Source organism: Anarhichas minor, unplaced genomic scaffold, assembly GCF_050575085.1.
Source record: "Anarhichas minor isolate MPS153535 unplaced genomic scaffold, ASM5057508v1 ptg000074l, whole genome shotgun sequence".
In the NCBI taxonomy this organism is placed as follows: domain Eukaryota; kingdom Metazoa; phylum Chordata; class Actinopteri; order Perciformes; family Anarhichadidae; genus Anarhichas; species Anarhichas minor.
Window position 1 is genome coordinate 400412 of NW_027466520.1, and position 22881 is coordinate 423292.

The 22881-nt window shown below is 46.8% G+C and overlaps 1 protein-coding gene across 1 annotated transcript; it reads left to right on the forward strand.

Annotated features, from left to right (window-relative positions):
- Positions 1-12122: 12122 nt before the first annotated feature.
- LOC142937545 (neutral cholesterol ester hydrolase 1-like) lies at positions 12123-21446 on the forward strand. Its single transcript, XM_076080529.1, has 5 exons — positions 12123-12415; positions 15610-15832; positions 15978-16047; positions 16182-16353; positions 16601-21446. Exons 1-5 carry the CDS (start codon positions 12281-12283, stop codon positions 17219-17221), a joined length of 1221 nt encoding a protein of 406 aa, XP_075936644.1. The 5' UTR covers positions 12123-12280; the 3' UTR covers positions 17222-21446.
- Positions 21447-22881: the final 1435 nt, after the last annotated feature.

A 22881-nucleotide genomic window follows, 5' to 3' on the forward strand; every position in this document is an offset into this window, starting at 1 on the left:
CCATTGCTGTTCTGGATTTGATTGAAGACCATATCCAATGGTATTATAAAGTTTACTATTTGAATCCATTTGGGGAGATACTTGGATAGTTGGATAATCATTTTAGCATGGCTGCTGGGGGAGGTAGCGAGGGGCCGGCAGCCGGGGAGGGTAGAGGGCCGGCAGCCGGGGAGGGTAGAGGGCCGGCAGCCGGGGAGGGTAGAGGGCCGGCAGCCGGGGACGGTAGAGGGCCGGCAGCCGGGGACGGTAGAGGGCCGGCAGCCGGGGAACCTCTGCCGACAGTTGCTGGGGCGGGTAGAGGGCCGGCAGCCGGGGCGGGTAGAGGGCCGGCAGCCGGGGCGGGTAGAGGGCCGGCAGCCGGGGAACCTCTGCCGACAGTTGCTGGGGCGGGTAGAGGGCCGGCAGCCGGGGCGGGTAGAGGGCCGGCAGCCGGGGCGGGTAGAGGGCCGGCAGCCGGGGCGGGTAGAGGGCCGGCAGCCGGGGCGGGTAGAGGGCCGGCAGCCGGGGCGGGTAGAGGGCCGGCAGCCGGGGCGGGTAGAGGGCCGGCAGCCGGGGAACCTCTGCCGACAGTTGCTGGGGCGGGTAGAAGGCCGGCAGCCGGGGCGGATAGCTGGGCCGCCGGGGCACCTTAGACGGCTGCCGGGGGACCTTGGGCGGCTGCCGGGGCACCTTGGGCGGCTGCTGGGTCGGCCGCCGGGGCACCTTGGGCGGCTGCTGGGTCGGCCGCCGGGGCACCTTGGGCGGCTGCTGGGTCGGCCGCCGGGGCACCTTGGGCGGCTGCTGGGTCGGCCGCCGGGGCACCTTGGGCGGCTGCTGGGTCGGATAGCTCGGCCGCCGGGGCACCTTTTGCGGCTGCTGGGGCACATCTGTCGGCCGCTGGGGAGGATAGCTAGGCAGCCGGGGCACATCTGTCGGCCGCTGGGGAGGATAGCTAGGCAGCCGGGGCACATCTGTCGGCCGCTGGGGAGGATAGCTAGGCAGCCGGGGCACATCTGTCGGCCGCTGGGGAGGATAGCTAGGCAGCCGGGGCACACCTGTCGGCCGCTGGGGCACATCCGTCGGCCGCTGGGGATGATAGCTCGGCCGCCGGAGCACCTTGGGCGGCTGCTGGGGCGGATAGCTCGGCCGCCGGGGCACCTTTTGCGGCTGCTGGGGCACATCTGTCGGCCGCTGGGGAGGATAGCTAGGCAGCCGGGGCACATCTGTCGGCCGCTGGGGAGGATAGCTAGGCAGCCGGGGCACATCTGTCGGCCGCTGGGGCACATCCGTCGGCCGCTGGGGAGGATAGCTCGGCCGCCGGCGCACCTTGGGTGGCTGCTGGGGCGGATAGCTCGGCCGCCGGGGCACCTTTTGCGGCTGCTGGGGCACATCTGTCGGCCGCTGGGGAGGATAGCTAGGCAGCTGGGGCACATCTGTCGGCCGCTGGGGCACCTTTGGGGACTGCTGGGGCGGATGGTTCGGCCGCCGGGGCACCTTTTGCGGCAGCCGGGGCACATCCGTCGGCCGCTGGGGAGGATCGCTAGGCAGCCGGGGCACATCCGTCGGCCGCTGGGTAGGATAGCTAGGCAGCCGGGGCACATCCGTCGGCCGCTGGGGAGGATAGCTAGACAGCCGGGGCACATCCGTCGGCCGCTGGGGAGGATAGCTAGACAGCCGGGGCACATCCGTCGGCCGCTGGGGAGGATAGCTCGGCCGCCGGAGCACCTTGGGCGGCTGCTGGGGCGGATAGCTCGGCCGCCGGGGCACCTTTTGCGGCAGCCGGGGCACATCTGTCGGCCGCTGGGGAGGATAGCTAGGCAGCCGGGGCACATCTGTCGGCCGCTGGGGAGGATAGCTAGGCAGCCGGGGCACATCTGTCGGCCGCTGGGGAGGATAGCTAGGCAGCCGGGGCACATCTGTCGGCCGCTGGGGAGGATAGCTAGGCAGCCGGGGCACATCTGTCGGCCGCTGGGGAGGATAGCTAGGCAGCCGGGGCACATCTGTCGGCCGCTGGGGAGGATAGCTAGGCAGCCGGGGCACATCTGTCGGCCGCTGGGGAGGATAGCTAGGCAGCCGGGGCACATCTGTCGGCCGCTGGGGAGGATAGCTAGGCAGCCGGGGCACATCTGTCGGCCGCTGGGGAGGATAGCTCGGCCGCCGGAGCACCTTGGGCGGCTGCTGGGGCGGATAGCTCGGCCGCTGGGGAGGATAGCTAGGCAGCTGGGGCACATCTGTCGGCCGCTGGGGAGGATCGCTAGGCAGCTGGGGCACCTTTGGGGACTGCTGGGGCACTGGGATCACCTTCTCTGCTGCCTGTTAATTAAAAAGCAGATAATTTGATGGATACTGGACCTCTGGCACAGACTGATCATGTAGTTGCTGAGATTTAGCTTCAGGCTGGTAATTAGTTTTGTAGCTACTTTCCTTATATACAGTTGAGGTTGAACCACCAACACCACGATGCCAAGTCCTCCATGAAGATCCGTATTCAGTTTTAAAGCCACTTGAATATGGTCGATAGCCTGCAACTGGTACTTCATTATCGCCATGCTTCTCAGCAGATCTAATACTGAGACCTGTAGAGCAGACATGTTGGTCCATGCATACAAACATTTAAGCTTCACAACTTGACTAAACTTACCATGTGCTTGATGTCTTCCAACAGCTAGCAAGGACAACAGAAACCATCTAGACAAGACATCTCAGAGTTACTATGATTTACTAATGAGTGGAAAAACTTAAATAATTAAACAGAATAATGTTTAAAACTTACCTCAAGATAAACCCCATGGCTTCAGCCACGGTTGTAGGCCAGTGACGCAGCAAACTCAATCACTCCTCCTACAAAACCACACAACTGAACCAGAATGAAAACAGAGCGTTACTGAAGCTTTTTAAGCTCACCCATCTTACCGTGATGATTAACTGGACACAGGTGTGAGCAGTTGAAGTCAGGTGTGGCTAATTAACTGACGTGAGGGAACCGCTGCATTATTTTAACTAGGAAAGGCTCGTTCAAAGGCCTAACATAGGTTTCGACTGGTATTATAAATAATAATTTTTATCAAGGGCACTTTAACAAACAAATGGCTAGTTTCCAACTTTCAAATATATCAGTTCATTCAAGTCTCTGAAGAGCTGTCTACTTTTTCACTTTTACAGCTAATTAAAAAAACGGCTGAACAGTTACTTCTGGTCCCGCCCCCAGCAGCTCAATGTATTCATCTGATTGGCCGAGACACTGATCAATGCAATCCAGTTGGGGCAACGAGGTGTCAATAATTTATTTAGGCCTTCATCATCTGTTGTGTAATGCTTATTATGTACAGCAGGGTGTCCATTAGTTGGGAGGGAGTCACCTGTAATATGAGTTCTGTGTAAGGGATAACAATAGAAAACACAATGGTGGAAGAAGTATTCAGAATTAATCTACAGCAATAATTCATATTCTATAATACATGTCTGTAGCATCACTGTCCTGTGAGAACCACGCATCTCATGTTTTCAGCTTTGTGATGATGCATTTTCCAGCTGATCCAAGAGGCTTTTTAAAGACTTTATTTAGCTGAAGAAGTAGGAGGATTTTCTCAACATATAAAGGAATATTCAACATCAACACATCTGGAGATACGTGGTTTTCCCTGGACACGAAGGGGGTGAAAAACTGTCATCTCAAAAGTAACTAAAGCTGTCAAGACAAATGTTCATCTTTCCATTCTCTTCTGCTTATCACGGGCCGGGTCACGGGGGCAGCAGGCTTAGGAGGGTATTCCAGACGTCCCTCTTCACAGCAACATTTTCCAGAGGAATCCAGAGGCGTTCGCAGAACAGACGAGGTATAGAGGCCCAATCCCAATGTCCCCCCTAAAGCCTCGAACCCTCAGGGACTTACTGACGTCACCTGGTAAGTGGTTGAGTGGGAGAGACTGAGGGCTTGAAATGGTGTGAATAAGAGTGGAACAGCACTTTGCACAACAGATCACTTTACCATGACAATGACAAAAAATAAGATGTACAATTGTGGTGAACACACGAGCCGTCTTTGTTTACCTTCTATGTCTCTGTTTTGTTACAATTGTTAAGTCAGTATGTTATACATTTTATTTTGAAACAGGAAGTGTCCTGTAACTTGTCAGGTGACTTATAATCAGGAAGTGAAGGAAGAGCGTGGCTCAGAGCCACTTTGTTTTCCAATCCAGTTGAGTCTGCCTGCATCTTACGCCTTTTGATAGCATCATTGGTATGTATTGATTTGTTTTATTGTTACTTATGATCGCAGATGATTATTTTTGTGACAATGTTTAGTTTTGGGAAGTTTTATGCACAAAGTCCGAGTCATTAGTAACTCCGCTATGACTGTTGTTAAAGTTCATATCAGCAGTAAATACATAAAAAGCAGCAATTAAAAACAAAGCAATGTATTTCATTGAAGAATCAGTATATGTACATTGTGTGTATGTGTAAGGTTAAAGAGAAATCATTTTATTTGTATTCATTATGCCTTTTGTGTGTTTTAGTTTGACTCTTTCTTACGTCATTAAACCTGTGGACAACGGGCACTGTCTTCAGAGTCGTGATGTCAGGAAGGAGTTTGTCTAACTGCCAAGGTGTATCACAGCACATATACTGAGGGAAGCACAGTCTCAATGCTTTCCCTAGCTTCCCTAGTTTAACGTCACATTGCAATGATTTGTTGGTAATTCCCTTTGGCAAAGTCGGCATCTAATGCTGACTTACGTAAGGGTTCATAAAGGGCTCAATATGGCTGCCAGAGAGCCCTCAAACACTCAACGCTTTGACAGTGGGACAGAACTGTTAGGAACACAAAGGAGCGTGTTTGAGTTACCAGCAAATATGAAAACTAAATTGAGATGTTTGCCTTCCAGCTCCGCTCCCTCTTAATCCACAAAGATCCGATACGATAGCATCACTGCTGATGCCGCACAGAACCGTCTGTCCATCTCATGCTCAATTATACCCTCACTCATGAACAAGACCCCAAGATACTTTTACTCCCTCACTTGGACAGTGGCGATCCACCATTTTCCAGCAGAGAACCATGGCCTTAAACTTAGAGGTACCGACTCATCCCAACCGCTACACACTCTGCCCCAGTGCGAACTGAAGGTCGCGTTCTGAAGGAGCCAACAGAACCACATCATCTGCATAAAGCAGGGACGCAATTCTGGGGTCCCCAAACTGGACACGCACCTCTCCCTGGATGCGCCTTGTAATAAGCAACAGGGTAATACAAAATACTATATACTACATTTTAAACAAGGTTTGCACGTTGCAAAAGTTCTTGCCCACAATACAGTCATGCTAGCAACCTTATATAGTCACACCCTACATGTCCAATTTTTGGATCATTAGTAGTAAGCCTTTATCACGAAAGGAATTGGTGTGTTGGTAGGGTGTGCAGCAGTGGAGTTCTGAACAGGCCTAAAACAAAGTTAGATACACCGAGTGTATCTGAAACCTCAACCAACAACCAACTAACCAAACGTTTCAGGTTGCAACCCCAAAACCTGACCTAAAAGATGTAATCTCAGTGAGATCACTACTTGATGCTAAACCTCACAGTTGTCTAAAAGGATAATTCATTGAAGAGATTACAGGAAACAAAGTAAAGTTTATTTGTTAATTTGACAAGTCAATGCAATGGCTCAGTTGCAAGCAGTCTGTAGAACCTTCAGTGTTGTGATGCCTGAAACACAAAAAAATGGTTTTAAGGAAAATCTGCATTTGAAGTTATTATGTAGTTATTATGTAGTTATTTACATACCCTTTCCCATTGCTGCTCTGGATTTGATTGAAGACCATATCCATACCGAATGTTATTATGAAGTTTACTATTTGAATCCATTCGGGGAGCACCTCAGGCAAAAGTTGGACAATTCTTGTAGAGTGGCTGCTGGGGCAGGTAGCGAGGAGCCTGGTTGGGGCACCTGCCGTCTCTGCGACTGCTGGGGCAGGTAGCGAAGAGCCTGGTTGGGGCACCTGCTGTCTCTGCGACTGCTGGGGCAGGTAGCGAGGAGCCTGGTTGGGGCACCTGCTGTCTCTGCGACTGCTGGGGCAGGTAGCGAGGAGCCTGGTTGGGGCACCTGCTGTCTCTGCGACTGCTGGGGCAGGTAGCGAGGAGCCTGGTTGGGGCACCTGCTGTCTCTGCGACTGCTGGGGCAGGTAGCGAGGAGCCTGCTTTGGTCACTTGCTGTCTCTGAGGCTGCTTGGGCGGACATCTGTGCCTGCTGGGGCACTTGAGGCTGCTGGGGCACTTGAGGCTGCTGGGGCTGATAACCAGACTTTGCAAGAAATTAAAAAGTTAACCTCCGACAGCCACAGGTGGCAAAGACTGATTATTTGGTTGCACTTGCAGCTGCTGCTGCTTGGGATAGCCAACCTGCTGGGGCACCTGAGCTAACTACTGCTGGGGAGGATAGCCAGGCTGCTGCTGCTGCTGGGGAGGATAACCAGGCTGCCGGGGCACCTGGGGGTGCTGCTGCAGAGGATAGCCAGGCTGCCGGGGCACCTGGGGGTGCTGCTGCAGAGGATAGCCAGGCTGCCGGGGCACCTGGGGGTGCTGCTGCAGAGGATAGCCAGGCTGCCGGGGCACCTGGGGCTGCTGCTGCAGAGGATAGCCAGGCTGCCGGGGCACCTGGGGCTGCTGCTGCAGAGGATAGCCAGGCTGCCGCTGCTGTGGCTGCTGCTGAGGAGGATAGCCAGCCTGCCGGGGCACCTGAGCCAGCTACTAATGGGGAGGATAGCCAGGCTGCCGGGGCACCTGAGCCAGCTACTGCTGGGGAGGATAGCCAGGCTGCCGGGGCACCTGAGCCAGCTCCTGCTGGGGAGGATAGCCAGGCTGCCGGGGCACCTCGGGCCGCTGCTGCGGCTGCTAGAGAGGATAGCCAGGCTGCCGAGGCACCTCGGGCCGCTGCTGCGGCTGCTGGAGAGGATAGCCAGGCTGCCGGGGCACTTGGGGCCGCTGCTGCGGCTGCTGGAGAGGATAGCCAGGCACCTCGGGCCGCTGCGGCTGCTGGAGAGGATAGTGTTGAGAGAAACGTAGAAAAATTGTAAACACATTATCATATTGTGCTCGCTTGAAAATATACATGCATTAAAACTTAGAACACACACACACACACACACACACACACACACACACACACACACACACACACACACACACACACACACACACACACACACACACACACACACACACACACACACACACACACACACACACACACACACACACACACGGCTGCTTCCTGTTAGCATAAACAAAAAATACCTTAGAAGGCGGTAATATCCTAGTGTAACTAGATGGTCTACTGAAGACGAGAGGCCTAAAACAGACCGGCCGAGGCTCTCGTGTCATACTTGACATCTGATAACTTGATAGAAAAGCCCACCGGGGGTATTTGCTGAAGAGAGAAAACGCAACATGGCGCCCAAACGTGGGGCTCGAGTGAATTAAAATCAAAAACCAAGATTTAAAACTCGAGTTAAACATAGGAACCCAACCTGTAGATTCTACTCAAAATAATAAAAGCACCACCAGCCAAGGTGTAAAAACGGTATACCACCCGTGTCCGGTGTAAAACGACAACCTGGTAATAAAAAGCTACTGTAGCCGATGGAGAACTAGCTAGCTGTTAGAAAGCCTGGGTCGCTCCCCGGCCGAGGAAGACAAAAAACCAACCCACGTGAATACTGAACTCACGTAACTACCGCCCGTCCGGCGTTTCTACAGACATACCACCTGTGTCCGATGTAAAACGGCAAACAGGTTAGAACATACAAATACCGATCTTGCATGAACATAACCAAAACTAACCAGGTTTGAAATCCACCCAACAATGGCCATGGCAGCAGCAAGCGACTGGCACACCGATTTAGAAACAGATGACCACAGAAGGCCCTCAATGGACGCCCTTAGAAGGACATTAGAAATAAACTACGGGTGTCAGCTACGGAAAACACCTCCCTTGCAAAAGGATGTAATAGGAAAAGTAACCTTGGTAGAAGGAGATATAACCAGCCTCGATGTAGGAAACGGACCCAACTGTTTCTTTAACCCCGCAAATTGCGGATTGACTAATGCAGCAGGAGTATCTGCCGCACTAGTGCGGAGGTTCGGAACCCAGATTAACCGCTTCTGTGAAGGTAAAGTCCCTATAGGAGGACTGCCTGAGGGAACTATACTCAAACAAAGCCTAAAAGGAGAAAGAGGGGCAGTATCTATGGTACACATACCATATCACCCATGCCCACAAGGGATGAGTGTCGAAGACCAAGAAAGGAAACTCACAAGCATGCTAGGAAAAGGACTAGGAATGGTAAACCAGGGAGAAATCATTGTCACCACCCTCTTCGGGAATGGAAACTTCCACTACCAATCCCAAGAAGCACAAAAAGCAATAATGAATTTCATAGCCAACGCTAGACCAACACAAAACATCGTTCTGGTCCTCAGAGACCCAAACACATACAGAACGTTCAAAACTCGCCTGGAAAATCTCCCGGTGAACCCAAATCAAAACCCACATCTAGGAAACCACCGAAATACCACTCATACGGTACCCTGTACCCCCAAGTGCACCTCCCAGTGTCCCTCGTCCGGACAATACGTGTTCGAAGAAGACGAATGGGGACTAGACCCCCTGGAACCACTGGTAGGGCCCGCAACCGGGACAAATGGACGGTTTTCCTGCAGCTCTATTCAACATAGTCAGGGAACAATCCCCAGGTAGAAGACAGCCTAGACTGCTACCAGAGGAGGTATTGGACCACCCCCGAGAGAGCCAGAACCTGATGAGCCCGATAGGGAAAATCTTTTGCAGGGCCATCATTTTCGCTTAGCAGGAACCTACTTCATAATCCAAGCTGCTAGACCGGACAAAGAGCCTGATTGGCCAGAGGGCAACAGAAATGAGATAGGGCCCCTGTTCTTATATAGGGAATACCACGTAGACATTGGAAATGACCATGCAGCGGAAGCCGAGGTACGTAGAGCCATGGGAGCTAGCTGCTACCTAAATACCAGACAAAGACTGGAAAAGACCGGTGCACCTCGGGCCGCTGCTGCTGGAGAGGATAGCCAAGCTGCCGGGGCACCCTGGGCCGCTGCTGCTGCTGCGGCTGCTGCTGAGGAGGATAGCCAGGCTGCTGGTGCACCTCGGACAACTGTTGCTGCTGGAGAGGATAGCCAGGTTGCCGGGGCACCTGGGGCTGCTGCTGCTGCTGCTGGAGAAGATAGCCAAGCTGCCGGGGAACCCCGGGCCGCTGCTGCTGCTGCTGGAGAAGATAGCCAAGCTGCCGGGGAACCCCGGGCCACTGCTGCTGGAGAGGATAGCCAGGCTGCCGGGGAACCCCGGGCCGCTGCTGCTGGAGAGGATAGCCAGGCTGCCGGGGAACCCCGGGCCGCTGCTGCTGCTGCTGGAGAGGATAGCCAGGCTGCCAGGGCACCTCGTGCTGCTGCGGCTGCTGCTGGAGAGGATAGCCAGGCTGCCGGGGCACCTCGGGACGCTGCTGCTGCTGGAGAGGATAGCCAGGCTGCCTGGGCACCTTGGGCCGCTATTGCTGCGGCTGCTGTTGGAGAGGATAGCCAGGCTGCCGGGGCACCTCGGGACACTGCTGCTGCTGAGGAGGATAGCCAGGCTGCCGGGGCACACGGGGTGGCAGCTGGGCAGGGCAGCTTTGGCTGCTGGGGAGGATAGCCAGGTTGCTGGGGCACCCACGGCAGCGGCTGCTGGTGGTCATGATAGCCAGGTTGCTGGTGCTGTTGGCCAGGATAGCCAGGTTGCTGGTGCTGTTGGCCAGGATAGCCAGGTTGCTGGTGCTGTTGGCCAGGATAGCCAGGTTGCTGGTGCTGTTGGCCAGGATAGCCAGGTTGCTGGGGCTGTTGGCCAGGATAGCCAGGTTGCTGGGGCTGTTGGCCAGGATAGCCAGGTTGCTGGGGCTGTTGGCCAGGATAGCCAGGTTGCTGGGGCTGTTGGCCAGGATAGCCAGGTTGCTGGGGCTGTTGGCCAGGATAGCCAGGTTGCTGGGGCTGTTGGCCAGGATAGCCAGGTTGCTGGGGCTGTTGGCCAGGATAGCCAGGTTGCTGGAGCTGTTGGCCAGGATAGCCAGGTTGCTGGGGCTGTTGGCCAGGATAGCCAGGTTGCTGGGGCTGTTGGCCAGGATAGCCAGGTTGCTGGGGCTGTTGGCCAGGATAGCCAGGTTGCTGGGGCTGTTGGCCAGGATAGCCAGGTTGCTGGGGCTGTTGGCCAGGATAGCCAGGTTGCTGGGGCTGTTGGCCAGGATAGCCAGGTTGCTGGTGCTGTTGGCCAGGATAGCCAGGTTGCTGGCGCTGTTGGCCAGGATAGCCAGGTTGCTGGCGCTGTTGGCCAGGATAGCCAGGTTGCTGGTGCTGTTGGCCAGGATAGCCAGGTTGCTGGTGCTGTTGGCCAGGATAGCCAGGTTGCTGGTGCTGTTGGCCAGGATAGCCAGGTTGCTGGTGCTGTTGGTCAGGATAGCCAGGTTGCTGGTGATGTTGGCCAGGATAGCCAAGTTGCTGCTGCTGCTGCTGCTGCTGCTGCTGCCCAGGATAGCCAAATTGTTGTTGTTGTTGTTGTTGCTGCTGCTGCTGCTGTTGTTGGGCAAAAGAACCAAGTTGCTGCTGCTGCTGCTGGGCATGATGCGGAACCTGGGGCACCTGCCACTGGGGCTGATACCCAGACTCTGCTACCTGTGGCTGTTGAGGATAGTTTGATGAATACTGGATTTCTGGCACAGACTGATCATGTGGTTGCTGAGATTTAGCTTCAGGCTAGTAATTAGTTGCGTTTTGTAGCTACTTGCCTTATATACATTTGATTTTAAACCACCACCACCAAGAAGCCAAGTCCTCCATGAAAATCCATCTCCAGTTTTAAAGTCACTTGAATATGGTTGATAGCCTGCAACTGGTACTTCATTATCGCCATGCTTCTCAGCAGATCTAATACTGAAACCTGTAGAGCAGACATGTTGGTCCATGCATACAAACATTTAAGCTTCACAACTTGACTAAACTTACCATGTGCTTGATGTCTTCCAACAGCTAGCAAGGACAACAGAAACCATCTAGACAAGACATCCCAGAGTTACTATGATTTACTAATGAGTGGAAAAACTTAAACAATTAAACAGAAAAGAGTTTAAAACTTACTGTAAGAGAAACCCCATGGCTTCAGCCACAGTTGTAGGCCAGTGAAGCAGCAAACTCAATCACTCCTCCTACAAAACCACACAACTGAACCAGATTGAAAACAGGAAGTTACTGAAGCCACACTGGAGCTCTTTTTAAGCTCACCCATCTTACCTTGATGATTAACTGGACACAGGTGTGAGCAGTTGAAGGCAGGTATGGCTAATTATCTGACAGGAGAGATATACTGCATTATGGGAAACATGAAAGGATTTTTGCACATCATTCCTGAACATGATTAAAAAAGATGCTCTGCTTCATCACTGTGTTATTTCAGCCATACTTCATATATCATGAGTTAGAACATTTGTTTCAGTAAACATCCAGAAGAGGGCAGAATAAAGTCAGATCATCAGACTTCATCAACAGTAACATAATGCTTTCTGCTCAACTAGATTAGAGGTTCACATCAGGTTTCACACGGGGCTATATTGCATAATAATTCAGACAAATACATGTTTGTAGTCTGGTTTTTAAAACTTTGAATTTAATACAAAATTGGATTCACAAAGACTTTAATTACATGGTTATATTTGGTGGACATTTAATGAATCAAACAGAGGAAGGAGGAAAAATGAGTTATTGTAAGTTAAATAATGAAAATAAATCAATGTGAAATGTATCAAAGCAATCTTTCTCAAAATTAAAATACAAATAATAATAATAACGGAACTAATAATAATAATCAGCATAATAATAATATCAAAAATAATCTCCATTATCATTTTCAATTGTCTTTTTGTAAATATAAATATATATAAATACATATATACATTTATATTGGCTTTCGAAAACTACATTTCCCATCAGCAACCACATTACGCAAGGTTTACACAACTTCCCGAAACACGCTTTCAGAATAAGAGAATTTCCCCATGTTGTTCACATCGTCGTTGCGTTATCGAGCGAAAATTTTAATCCCGGCTTTTATTTTGAAATCGGGGTCATTCCTCCGTGTTTCGTCGTACCCTGAGCGGAGCCAACGATCGAACTTCAACCGGCGGAGTTTGACCCGTATCGCACCACGAACGGTGCGGCTTCAAGGTAGAAAACAAAAGTCCCGCCGCGATGAGGCTCCGTCTGGCCGGAGCCGTGCTGCTGTCCGCGGCCGCCTACTACGTTTACCTGCCGCTACCGAGCGGCGTGAGCGAGCCCTGGAAGCTGATGCTGCTGGACGCGCTGTTCCGGAGCTTCATGCAGGCGGTGAGAGCTGGAGGACAGGTTGATGTGGGTCAGACAATAAGAGACAATAAGAGACAATAAGAGACAATAAGAGATAATAAGAGATAATAACAACAAGAGTAATGTGACTGACAGTACACAAACAATACCAGTAAACAGGACAGATCACAGAGCACATAATAATAGAAATAAATAGAAATATCACGTGGGAAAGAAAAGGGATATGATTCAGAATAGCATCAAATTTAGTAAAATAACAGTAACTCAGCACAACAGATTTAATTATAACACCTGACAATAAAATACAATATTATATACTGTTGCATTCTACTGTATATTATACTAGATTGAAATATAATTCTATATACTGTAACATACTATATTATAGTAGAATATAATACTATATACATATATATAGTACATTCAAATATAATATATACTGTAACATACAGAATGCAATAGAATACTATGCATTGTACCACACTATAGTAGAAGAAGATAGTAGAACAGAATACTATATCTCGTAATAGGCAGTACTGTACAGTACTATAGTAGAGAGTACAATGGAACACAATAGATTACAGTTGGATATCCCACAATATAGCAGAATAGAATAGAATGCTATAAACTATACAGTACTATAGTACAATAGAAAATAATAGACTAATAATAACTGGGCTGGGAATTAGAGAATACAGTGTAATAAGTATTGTTATGTATGCATGTTTATATAGAATAGAACAGTATATAAATATAAATCTATATAATGTAACAGAACAGAACACAAAGGACTACTAATGGTCACATGAGCAGGTCAGGAGGTGAACCAGCGTATCGTGTGCATTTGGTGATCGGAGTAACAAGTTGATGACCTTTGACCCTGCTGCTGTACACAACATGTTTCCGCAGCTCACACACTAAACCTTGTGTTGTTCTGCATCAGTGTGGATCAACAAGTTCCCACTCAGCGTGTAGGACAGGTTTACACGCCCTGCTTAATCTGCTCACTGCTCGTTTATTATCACCTCTATGCAAATGTCCTGTAGTGGAAAGGAGAATATTTCTACTTTATTCCAATATTTCTATTTTATTTAAAGGAGAATATTTCCACTTTATTCTAATGTTTTTATTTTATTTAAAGGAGAATATTTCCACTTTATTCTAATGTTTTTATTTTATTTAAAGGAGAATATTTCCACTTTATTCTAATGTTTTTATTTTATTTAAAGGAGAATATTTCCACTTTATTCTAATGTTTTTATTTTATTTAAAAGGAGAATATTCCCACTTTATTCTAATGTTTTTATTTTATTTAAAAGGAGAATATTTCCACTTTATTCCAATGTTTTTATTTTATTTAAAGGAGAATATTTCCACTTTATTCTAATGTTTTTATTTTATTTAAAGAAGAATATTTCCACTTTATTCTAATGTTTTTATTTTATTTAAAAGGAGAATATTTCCACTTTATTCAAATGTTTTTATTTTATTTAAAGGAGAATATTTCCACTTTATTCAAATGTTTTTATTGTATTTAAAGGAGAATATTTCCACTTTATTCTAATGTTTTTATTTTATTTAAAAGGAGAATATTCCCACTTTATTCTAATGTTTTTATTTTATTTAAAAGGAGAATATTTCCACTTTATTCTAATGTTTTTATTTTATTTAAAGAAGAATATTTCCACTTTATTCTAATGTTTTTATTTTATTTAAAAGGAGAATATTTCCACTTTATTCAAATGTTTTTATTTTATTTAAAGGAGAATATTTCCACTTTATTCAAATGTTTTTATTGTATTTAAAGGAGAATATTTCCACTTTATTCTAATGTTTTTATTTTATTTAAAGGAGAATATTTCCACTTTATTCTAATGTTTTTATTTTATTTAAAGGAGAATATTTCCACTTTATTCTAATGTTTTTATTTTATTTAAAGGAGAATATTTCCACTTTATTCTAATGTTTTTATTTTATTTAAAGGAGAATATTTCCACTTTACTCTAATGTTTTTATTTTATTTAAAAGGAGAATATTCCCACTTTATTCTAATGTTTTTATTTTATTTAAAAGGAGAATATTTCCACTTTATTCCAATGTTTTTATTTTATTTAAAGGAGAATATTTCCACTTTATTCTAATGTTTTTATTTTATTTAAAGAAGAATATTTCCACTTTATTCTAATGTTTTTATTTTATTTAAAAGGAGAATATTTCCACTTTATTCAAATGTTTTTATTTTATTTAAAGGAGAATATTTCCACTTTATTCAAATGTTTTTATTGTATTTAAAGGAGAATATTTCCACTTTATTCTAATGTTTTTATTTTATTTAAAAGGAGAATATTCCCACTTTATTCTAATGTTTTTATTTTATTTAAAAGGAGAATATTTCCACTTTATTCCAATGTTTTTATTTTATTTAAAGGAGAATATTTCCACTTTATTCTAATGTTTTTATTTTATTTAAAGAAGAATATTTCCACTTTATTCTAATGTTTTTATTTTATTTAAAAGGAGAATATTTCCACTTTATTCAAATGTTTTTATTTTATTTAAAGGAGAATATTTCCACTTTATTCAAATGTTTTTATTGTATTTAAAGGAGAATATTTCCACTTTATTCTAATGTTTTTATTTTATTTAAAGGAGAATATTTCCACTTTATTCTAATGTTTTTATTCTATTTAAAGGAGAATATTTCCACTTTATTCTAATGTTTTTATTTTATTTAAAGGAGAATATTTCCACTTTATTCCAATGTTTTTATTTTATTTAAAGGAGAATATCTCCACTTTATTCTAATGTTTTTATTTTATTTAAAGGAGAATATTTCCACTTTATTCTAATGTTTTTATTTTATTTAAAAGGAGAATAATAGTTCAACATATTCCAATGTTCTTTCAGTGGCAGGGAGAATATTTCAACTTATTTAAAGTAATGTCACTCAACATTTCCACCTCATTAAAATGAATGTCAGGGAGGGATCAACTCTGATTTGAAAAAAATAAAGATACAAGTCATAGGTTTTAGGGTAAAACATTTGTGGAACCAGATGCCACTCAAAGACAAACCCCTCGACACACATAATGACTTCATTTCTACGAATACAGTTTTGTCTTTCTTGACCCGTGAATCTAAACTCTGAGTCCTCTCAGGTGTAGAAACTCCCTCTAGCCATGAACCAACCCCCAGGTGTGTGTTTGCACTTGCAGAGCGACGTGGCTCACGCGCTGGGCGTGTGTCACCGGGTCCACCTGTTGAACCAGGTGGTGTCCTGGGTGGAGGAAGTGGAGGCTCGCTCCTGCTCCGCCGTGCACGTGACCGACTCCTCGCTGGGCGGCGTGCCCGCCCGGGTCTTCCAGCCGAAGGGGGGGAGGCAGCCCAAGAGGGGGGTGGTATACTTCCACGGCGGAGGATGGGCGCTGGGCAGCGGACGTGAGTGTTGATTCAAAACAAACTCTGAAAGCTGCAGAGGAGGATTGTTCACTCAAACAAACATTCATCACTGTGATAAACCAACTAGATAAATAACACACTCGTTATAGTTTGCGTAACATCAGCATCACTGCCCGCTTCACAGGGATGCGATCATACGACCGTCTCTGTCGGAAGATGGCGGAGGAGCTGGACTCTGTCGTCATGTCTGTTGAGTAAGTTCTGCTAAATGTCTGCAGGAGAACATCTGAATCTAATAAAAGTTTTTTTTATTTTATGAGCTACTTCAGTGGGTTCTGTAAAGTGTCACGTAACATATTAACGTCGTCTTCCTATCCTGTCGCTGTAGTTACCGTCTCGCTCCAGAGGTGGTGTTCCCGGATCAGTACCACGACGCGCTGGCGGCGTCGCGGGCCTTCCTGTCGGCTCAGGTTCTGGAGCACTACAGCATCGACCCGGAGAGGGTGTGTGTGTCCGGGGACAGCGCCGGGGGAAACCTGGCGGCCGCTGTGGCCCAAGAGGTAGACGAGAAAACATCAATGTTAAGTCTTCATCTAACGGCATCAAGAGAAGCAAGTTACAGTTACTGTTAGGAACTTTAAACTGGTCCTGAACCAGTCTCAGTCTAGTCCTGATCCTCTATATGAACCAGTCTCAGTGTAGTCCGGATCTTCTACATGAACCAGTCTCAGTGTAGTCCTGATCCTCTATATGAACCAGTCTCAGTGTAGTCCTGATCCTCTATATGAACCGTGCTCATGTCCACAGCTCGGCTCCGATGACACGCTGACGGTGAAGTTCAAGGTCCAGGCGTTGATCTACCCGGTGCTGCAGGCGCTCGACTTCCACACCCCGTCCTACCAGCAGAACCGGGCCGTGCCCATCCTCTACAGGCCCGTCATGGCCCGTTTCTGGCTGCAGTACCTGGGCGCCGACGCCTCCCTGGAGCCCCTCCTGCTCGCCAACAACCACAGCTCCCTGGACCAGCGGGCCATCGGTGCCGGCGTGCGTTCCAAGCTGGACTGGACTACTCTGCTCCCGGCGGAACGCAGGAAGCACTTCCGGCCCATGGTGAGGGAAACAGGATCGCCGCGGGTGATGGGCGCGGTGCCGGAGCTGATGGATACCCGGGCGGCGCCGCTGCTGGCGGAGCAGGGCGTCCTCGGCGGGACGCCGAAAGCGTACGTGATGACTTGCGAGTTCGACGTGCTGCGGGACGATGGGTTGATGTACGTGAGGCGACTGCGGGACGCCGGCGTCGCGGTGACCAGCGACCACTACGAGGACGGGTTCCACGGCTGCATGGTGTTCGCGTTCCCGCCAATGATGTCCAGCGTCGGATGGAGGAGCATGAACAACTACATCCACTGGCTGGACCAGAACCTGTAGACCACACAGAACCGCTCTGCAGAAAAGGGTTTGTGACACCAAAGATGTGCCGGAGCAGAAAAGTCCGGTAACCGAGAGCTCCTTTGTTGGTTCTGCAGAGATGTAACATGGTTGTTTGGTGGCCAGAAGGTGACAGGTCTAGATCTACTGCATCCTGAGCGAGACACCAGAGCTGCTTTGGTTTGGAGCATCTGCTTCATATGTGACATTTATAAAAACATCCTGAGCGAGACACCAGAGCTGCTTTGGTTTGGAGCATCTGCTTCATATGTGACATTTATAAAAACATCCTGAGCGAGACACCAGAGCTGCTTTGGTTTGGAGCATCTGCTTCATATGTGACATTTATAAAAACAAGAACCAAGAGATCTCCTCCAACAGGCCTCACAATATACTTGCTGTCCACCAATGTGGACGTGCTCGGGGTCAAGAATCCCTTTAGCCAGAGTCTGCATAGAGAGCTGCAGGAACGAGTCCTCAAACCCAGAAATGAGTCAGCGTTTCTCTACTTCCTGTTTCCTCGTCTCAAAGTCAATGTGTTTCTGGTTAGACGTCTGAAAATGAGGTCTGTGTTTAACACGAGCACGTTTAGCTGTCTGATATAAAACAGGTCAGTGAACGAGAGTCCGAATGAGACGTGAAGTCATGTGACCGCGGTGGAGCTCCTTTATAGCCTAACATTAGCTTTTTACTTCTGTTGATTGTACTCCTTCTCCCGTCTCTTCGCCCCGTCTCCTCGCCCCGACTCCTCGCCCCGTCTCCTTGCCCCGACTCCTCGCCCCGACTCCTCGTCCCATCTCCTCGTCCCATCTCCTCGTCCCGAGTCCTCGCCCCGTCTCCTCGCCCCGACTCCTCGCCCCGTCTCCTCGCCCCGTCTCCTCGCCCCGACTCCTCGCCCCGACTCCTCGCCCCGACTCCTCGCCCCGTCTCCTCGCCCCGACTCCTCGCCCCGACTCCTCGCCCCGTCTCCTCGCCCCGACTCCTCGCCCCGTCTCCTCGCCCCGTCTCCTCGCCCCGACTCCTCGCCCCGACTCCTCGCCCCGACTCCTCGCCCCGACTCCTCGCCCCGTCTCCTCGCCCCGACTCCTCGCCCCAACTCCTCGCCCCGTCTCCTCGTCCCGTCTCCTCGCCCCATCTCCTTGTCTCCTTGCATTAACTGCAATAATCCAAAATCCAAATGCATTATCCCGTGTGTCTTTGTGTGGAGGAAACCTTCGGGAAGTTAACTTCCTGTTGGACTACACTGAACCCCTCATCCCTGCAGCTCTCTATTCAAACACATCAACTAGCTGAACATCGCCGGTCAAACGGACACCAAAACATTTTGAATCAAAAGAAACCAAAGAAACTCTCGTCAGTTGACTTCAGGTTCGCTGATTTCAAGAGGAACAAAATCCAGAGAATTAATATCGGAGCTTCAGTTTGTCTTTGCACGATTAAATATTATTTAAACACGAGAGGAAACATTTAAAACAACATACGAGTAAAAAGGATTTTATGAAACGCTGACTGTAGGGATGCTTGAAGTCCGATTGTTTTTAGATGCTCACACTGCTAAATGTTTCCTCTCATAACTAGGCATGACAATCATAAAACAAACACCAGCAGTAATATCAATTAAATGAACACGAGCAAACACAGCTGAGCAGAGAGTTCTCAGTGAGCATTGTGTGATGGTGTTTATTTAAACTATAATAAACAAGTAGAAATAGCAGCTAAACATGATCTCATTGATCTGTGTATTGTTTAAAACTCATCCACAGTTTGTTCTGTTGGTAAACTGAAGCACGACGACAAATCCAACAACTTCTGACAACCTTTGTGTAAAAACTGAAAATGAAAAGTTTTAAATATTCTGACAAACGAGCTCCTAATGCGACGACTTTAAGAGGTCAAAGTCACGCAGAAGTTTATCTTTTATTCCTTTAAGATGCACTGAGACACTGGAAAAGTCTGCTCTCACACACACACACACACACACACACTAAACAGGCCAGGCGAGGTTACAGAGTGTGTGTGTGTGTGTGTGTGTGTGTGTGTGGTAAAAGTGCCAGAGTTCACAGCTGTGTCTACTCACTGGATTGTGCAATATTGTATGTTTAAAGTATGTGCCTCTCTGATGACCACTGTACTGCAGCGCCGATGCAACGATGATGACGATGACGATGATGATGATAGCTGTGACATGTATGTGAGAATTACTGTATCGCCATGAGAGAAGGGATCCCAAATGGACTATCATGCCCCCCGGACTAGAACTACTATAAGGAACCGACGACAGCGAGCGTCTGGCGGACTCGGTTTTTGGCTTCGGGCCCAAAAGAACAGCGAGAACCACGGAGAACCATGATGACGTGGTAACAATGTGGCTCTCTGCTTTCCTGACGCTGACAAACAAAAAGGTGCAAACTAGAACCACGTAGGGTTCTTCAAGTTTGTTCTCAAAGAAGAACCCATTTTGGTTTTCCACCTGAAACCCTTTCAGAAGGTTCTACCTAGACACCATATGTGAAAGGTTCCACCCACAAACCCGTATGACAAGGGTTTTTTATAGAGAACTGTCTGGTGTAAATGGTTCCACACAGAACCCTCTCTGGGGGTTTTATCCAGAACCTTTGAATCTTCTTAGGGTGCTAAAAAGAGCCTACCCAGGGGGTTCTACCGTGAACCCATTTGTATCTCAAGGGTTTCATCTAGAACTACAAAGAACCCTCTTTTGTTCATCAAGAACCCAGCCAGGGGGTTCTACAAAGAACCCTTTTCATATTCCAACGGTTTCATCTAGAACTCACTCAGGGAGTTCCACAGAGACCCCTTTTATATTTCAACAGTTACGTCTAGAACCTATCCAGGGGGTTCCACCGTGAAACCATGTGTCGACCAACGGTATCATCTAGAACCCACCAAGGGGGTTCTAACCACAACCCCTTTATATTCCAGCAGTTTCATCTAGAACCCAGCCAGGAGGAACTAGCGTGAACCCGTGTGCATTCCAATGGTTTCCTCTAGAACCCACCCAAAGGGTTCTACAAAGAACCCCCTTATATGCCAATGGTTTCCTCTAGAACCCACCCAGGGGGTTCTACCGTGAACCCTCTAATATTCCAAGGGTTTAATCTAGAACCTTAAAGAACCACACAACTATCCTGGTTCTCAATCACAGTTCTTGGGGTTGTGGGCGTTCCCTTTTAATCACACATGCTTTCAACAATCCTTGAAGAACTCTTTCTTCAAAAAAAAGGGGTTCTTCAGAAGCAAATGGTTCTGGCTAGAACCGTTCGGTAGGAACCCTTTTGGGTCTTTATTTCTAAGAGTGTAAAGGGAAATGTTTCCAGCGAGTTTATTCCCAACATGTATTTCTGTGAGACATTAACCCTTAAACATACGCACACGTTCTAGTAAAGATAGAATATGTTTGATATGCAAATGAAGTAAAATATATCATCTATAAATAGTAAAGATGGATTTTAAAATGAGTTAAGGCGACGTAGACTATAAAGTAAGTATGTATGCGACACATTAAATAGTTTGATATCACATAAATAAGGTTTTAACATAAGTAAAGGTCACGCAGCAGTGAGTTTACACTGTGAAACCGGCCCCAGATGAACTATTAAACCTCATAAAGTAGCCGTTTTATGGGGTTCTGGAGCAGCTTTAGTGGAATGTAGGAGAGCGGGATCACAATAGTTTATTTATGTTTCTTTCTTTTCATAAAGAATGTACTGTATGTGTTTTTACTGTGATGACACGGACAAGAAGAGCTGCAGGAGGCACAGCTCTGGAGGCCATGTTGGAGCTACTAATAGAGAACGTGTTTGTTTAGCCACAATAAGCTAAATGAATTTTACCACAACATATCTAAACCAATATCTGTTCATTATTTATACACATCACAGAGCTGTTAGATGGAATAATGACACAAACACACATCTAAGCCTATCAGAGAACATTAGAGTCACTGTTGGTGCTGCTGCACCAGGAGCTCCTGACTTCCTGTTTGTGTCGATGTGTTCATCATGTGACCTCCGAAATGTTACCACATGTGGTTGTTTGGTGGTTTGAACTCACGGAAAGTATATTTGCTCTTTGCTATAATTAATAATTGATAACTGTGATGTCATGATTCATGGGGACATTGTGTTTCTGTACACAATGTCAAATGTGTACAATTTACCATTTTGTGATTTATTTATGAAATTAAAGCTTATATGAGACACATTGAGATGTTTTCTTTTCTTGTTTATTTATTTTTAAGAAAATATCCCTAATAAACAATAACCAGAATTAGTTATATTTATTCATTTTTAAATAATCCTTTCAAATATTAAATAAGATTATTTTTTAATGATAAATATATATATATATATATATATATATATATATATATATATAGGTACTATATTTAAAATATTCTTGGAATTTTTATTAAGTGTATTTATTTTTTATATAAAAACATATTTGTTTATTGGGTTACAAACTGTTCAGTTATTTGTCATAATCATAATTTTTTTTTAAAGTATGAAATCCTTATTTGTTATTAAATTATAGTTTTTGTTACTATTTATAATAATGAGTATTAATATATGTTTTTAAATCAATCCAACCTCTTTAACCTACAGTTCAATTTACAGTTTAAAGTTCTTCAAGACATTATAGTTTATTGTGTTAATATTTATAATTCTTTGTTATCATACATGCTAAAAAGTATTTTTATGTAATTAAGTATTACAGTTTACCAGGTTATTAAATCCCATTGGTATTAATACATTAAAGTATATGCACAGTTATAAACTACAGGCGTCATTAACTATTTTTCATGGGGAATTTCAGAGTAAAAGTTTGTTTCATGGGTAATTTCAAAATAAAAGTATTAAACAGGAGATGGTGCCAAATCCTCATGGACAGCAGCCTCCAATCAGCACATCAGCTGTTATAAATAAGTGCAGAGATAATATTTATCACATGAATCGTGTCTTTTATTCTCTTTCTTCTTATTTGTATCTCAGATTTATGAACGCCATAACGTTTTATGGGTTTTCTGTGATGGATTTATAGTCCAACAGTTTATTTTAATCCCTGGACAAAAGCCTTTGCTTTTGATTTACGTGTGATCTGCCGTCCTGCGGTATTGCAGAGTAATAAAAACACTTTCGGAGCAGAAGATTAATGCCGAACTTTTCTCCATCTGTCTGAAGAAGCCTGGGTTCCCTCACCTCCTCCCTGATATCAAAGACTTGGCTCTCCGCTTCCGTCTTCTTCCGTGTTTTCTCTCCGTCCTTCAAGTCGAAGCCTGCGGAGGAACAGAAACCAAACCCATCAGATGATGGCGTGACAAGAGCGCCACGTGACCAGAGGAGTGCGCGCGAGAAGAAACACACGGACAGGTGTGCTCCGTGCGCCATTTAGCAGCCCCCAAACCAGAGGTTATGTGTGAGAGTGTGTGTGTGTGTGTGTGTGTGAGTGTGTGTGAGTGTGTTTCTGCCTCCGGGTCACATTTGCAGCAGACACCAACAGGTATGACACATGTAAGAAGGTACAAGCATGATGAGACACTCTTAGTGTGAACATATATGTCTGTGTGTGTGTGTGTGTGAGACCCCGTAGAGGCCTGACCCCCCCCCACCCACCGGTGCTGCTCGTTAATCACAGGGTGATCG

Excerpts from the sequence above, each read along its gene's own strand:
- LOC142937545 (XM_076080529.1), top strand. The coding sequence starts at position 12,281 with ATGAGGCTCCGTCTGGCCGGAGCCGTGCTGCTGTCCGCGGCCGCCTAC. Across the intron at positions 12,416-15,609 it reads TCCGGAGCTTCATGCAGGCG|AGCGACGTGGCTCACGCGCT; the intron begins GTGAGAGCTGGA and ends TTGCACTTGCAG. Across the intron at positions 16,048-16,181 it reads TCTGTCGTCATGTCTGTTGA|TTACCGTCTCGCTCCAGAGG; the intron begins GTAAGTTCTGCT and ends CTGTCGCTGTAG.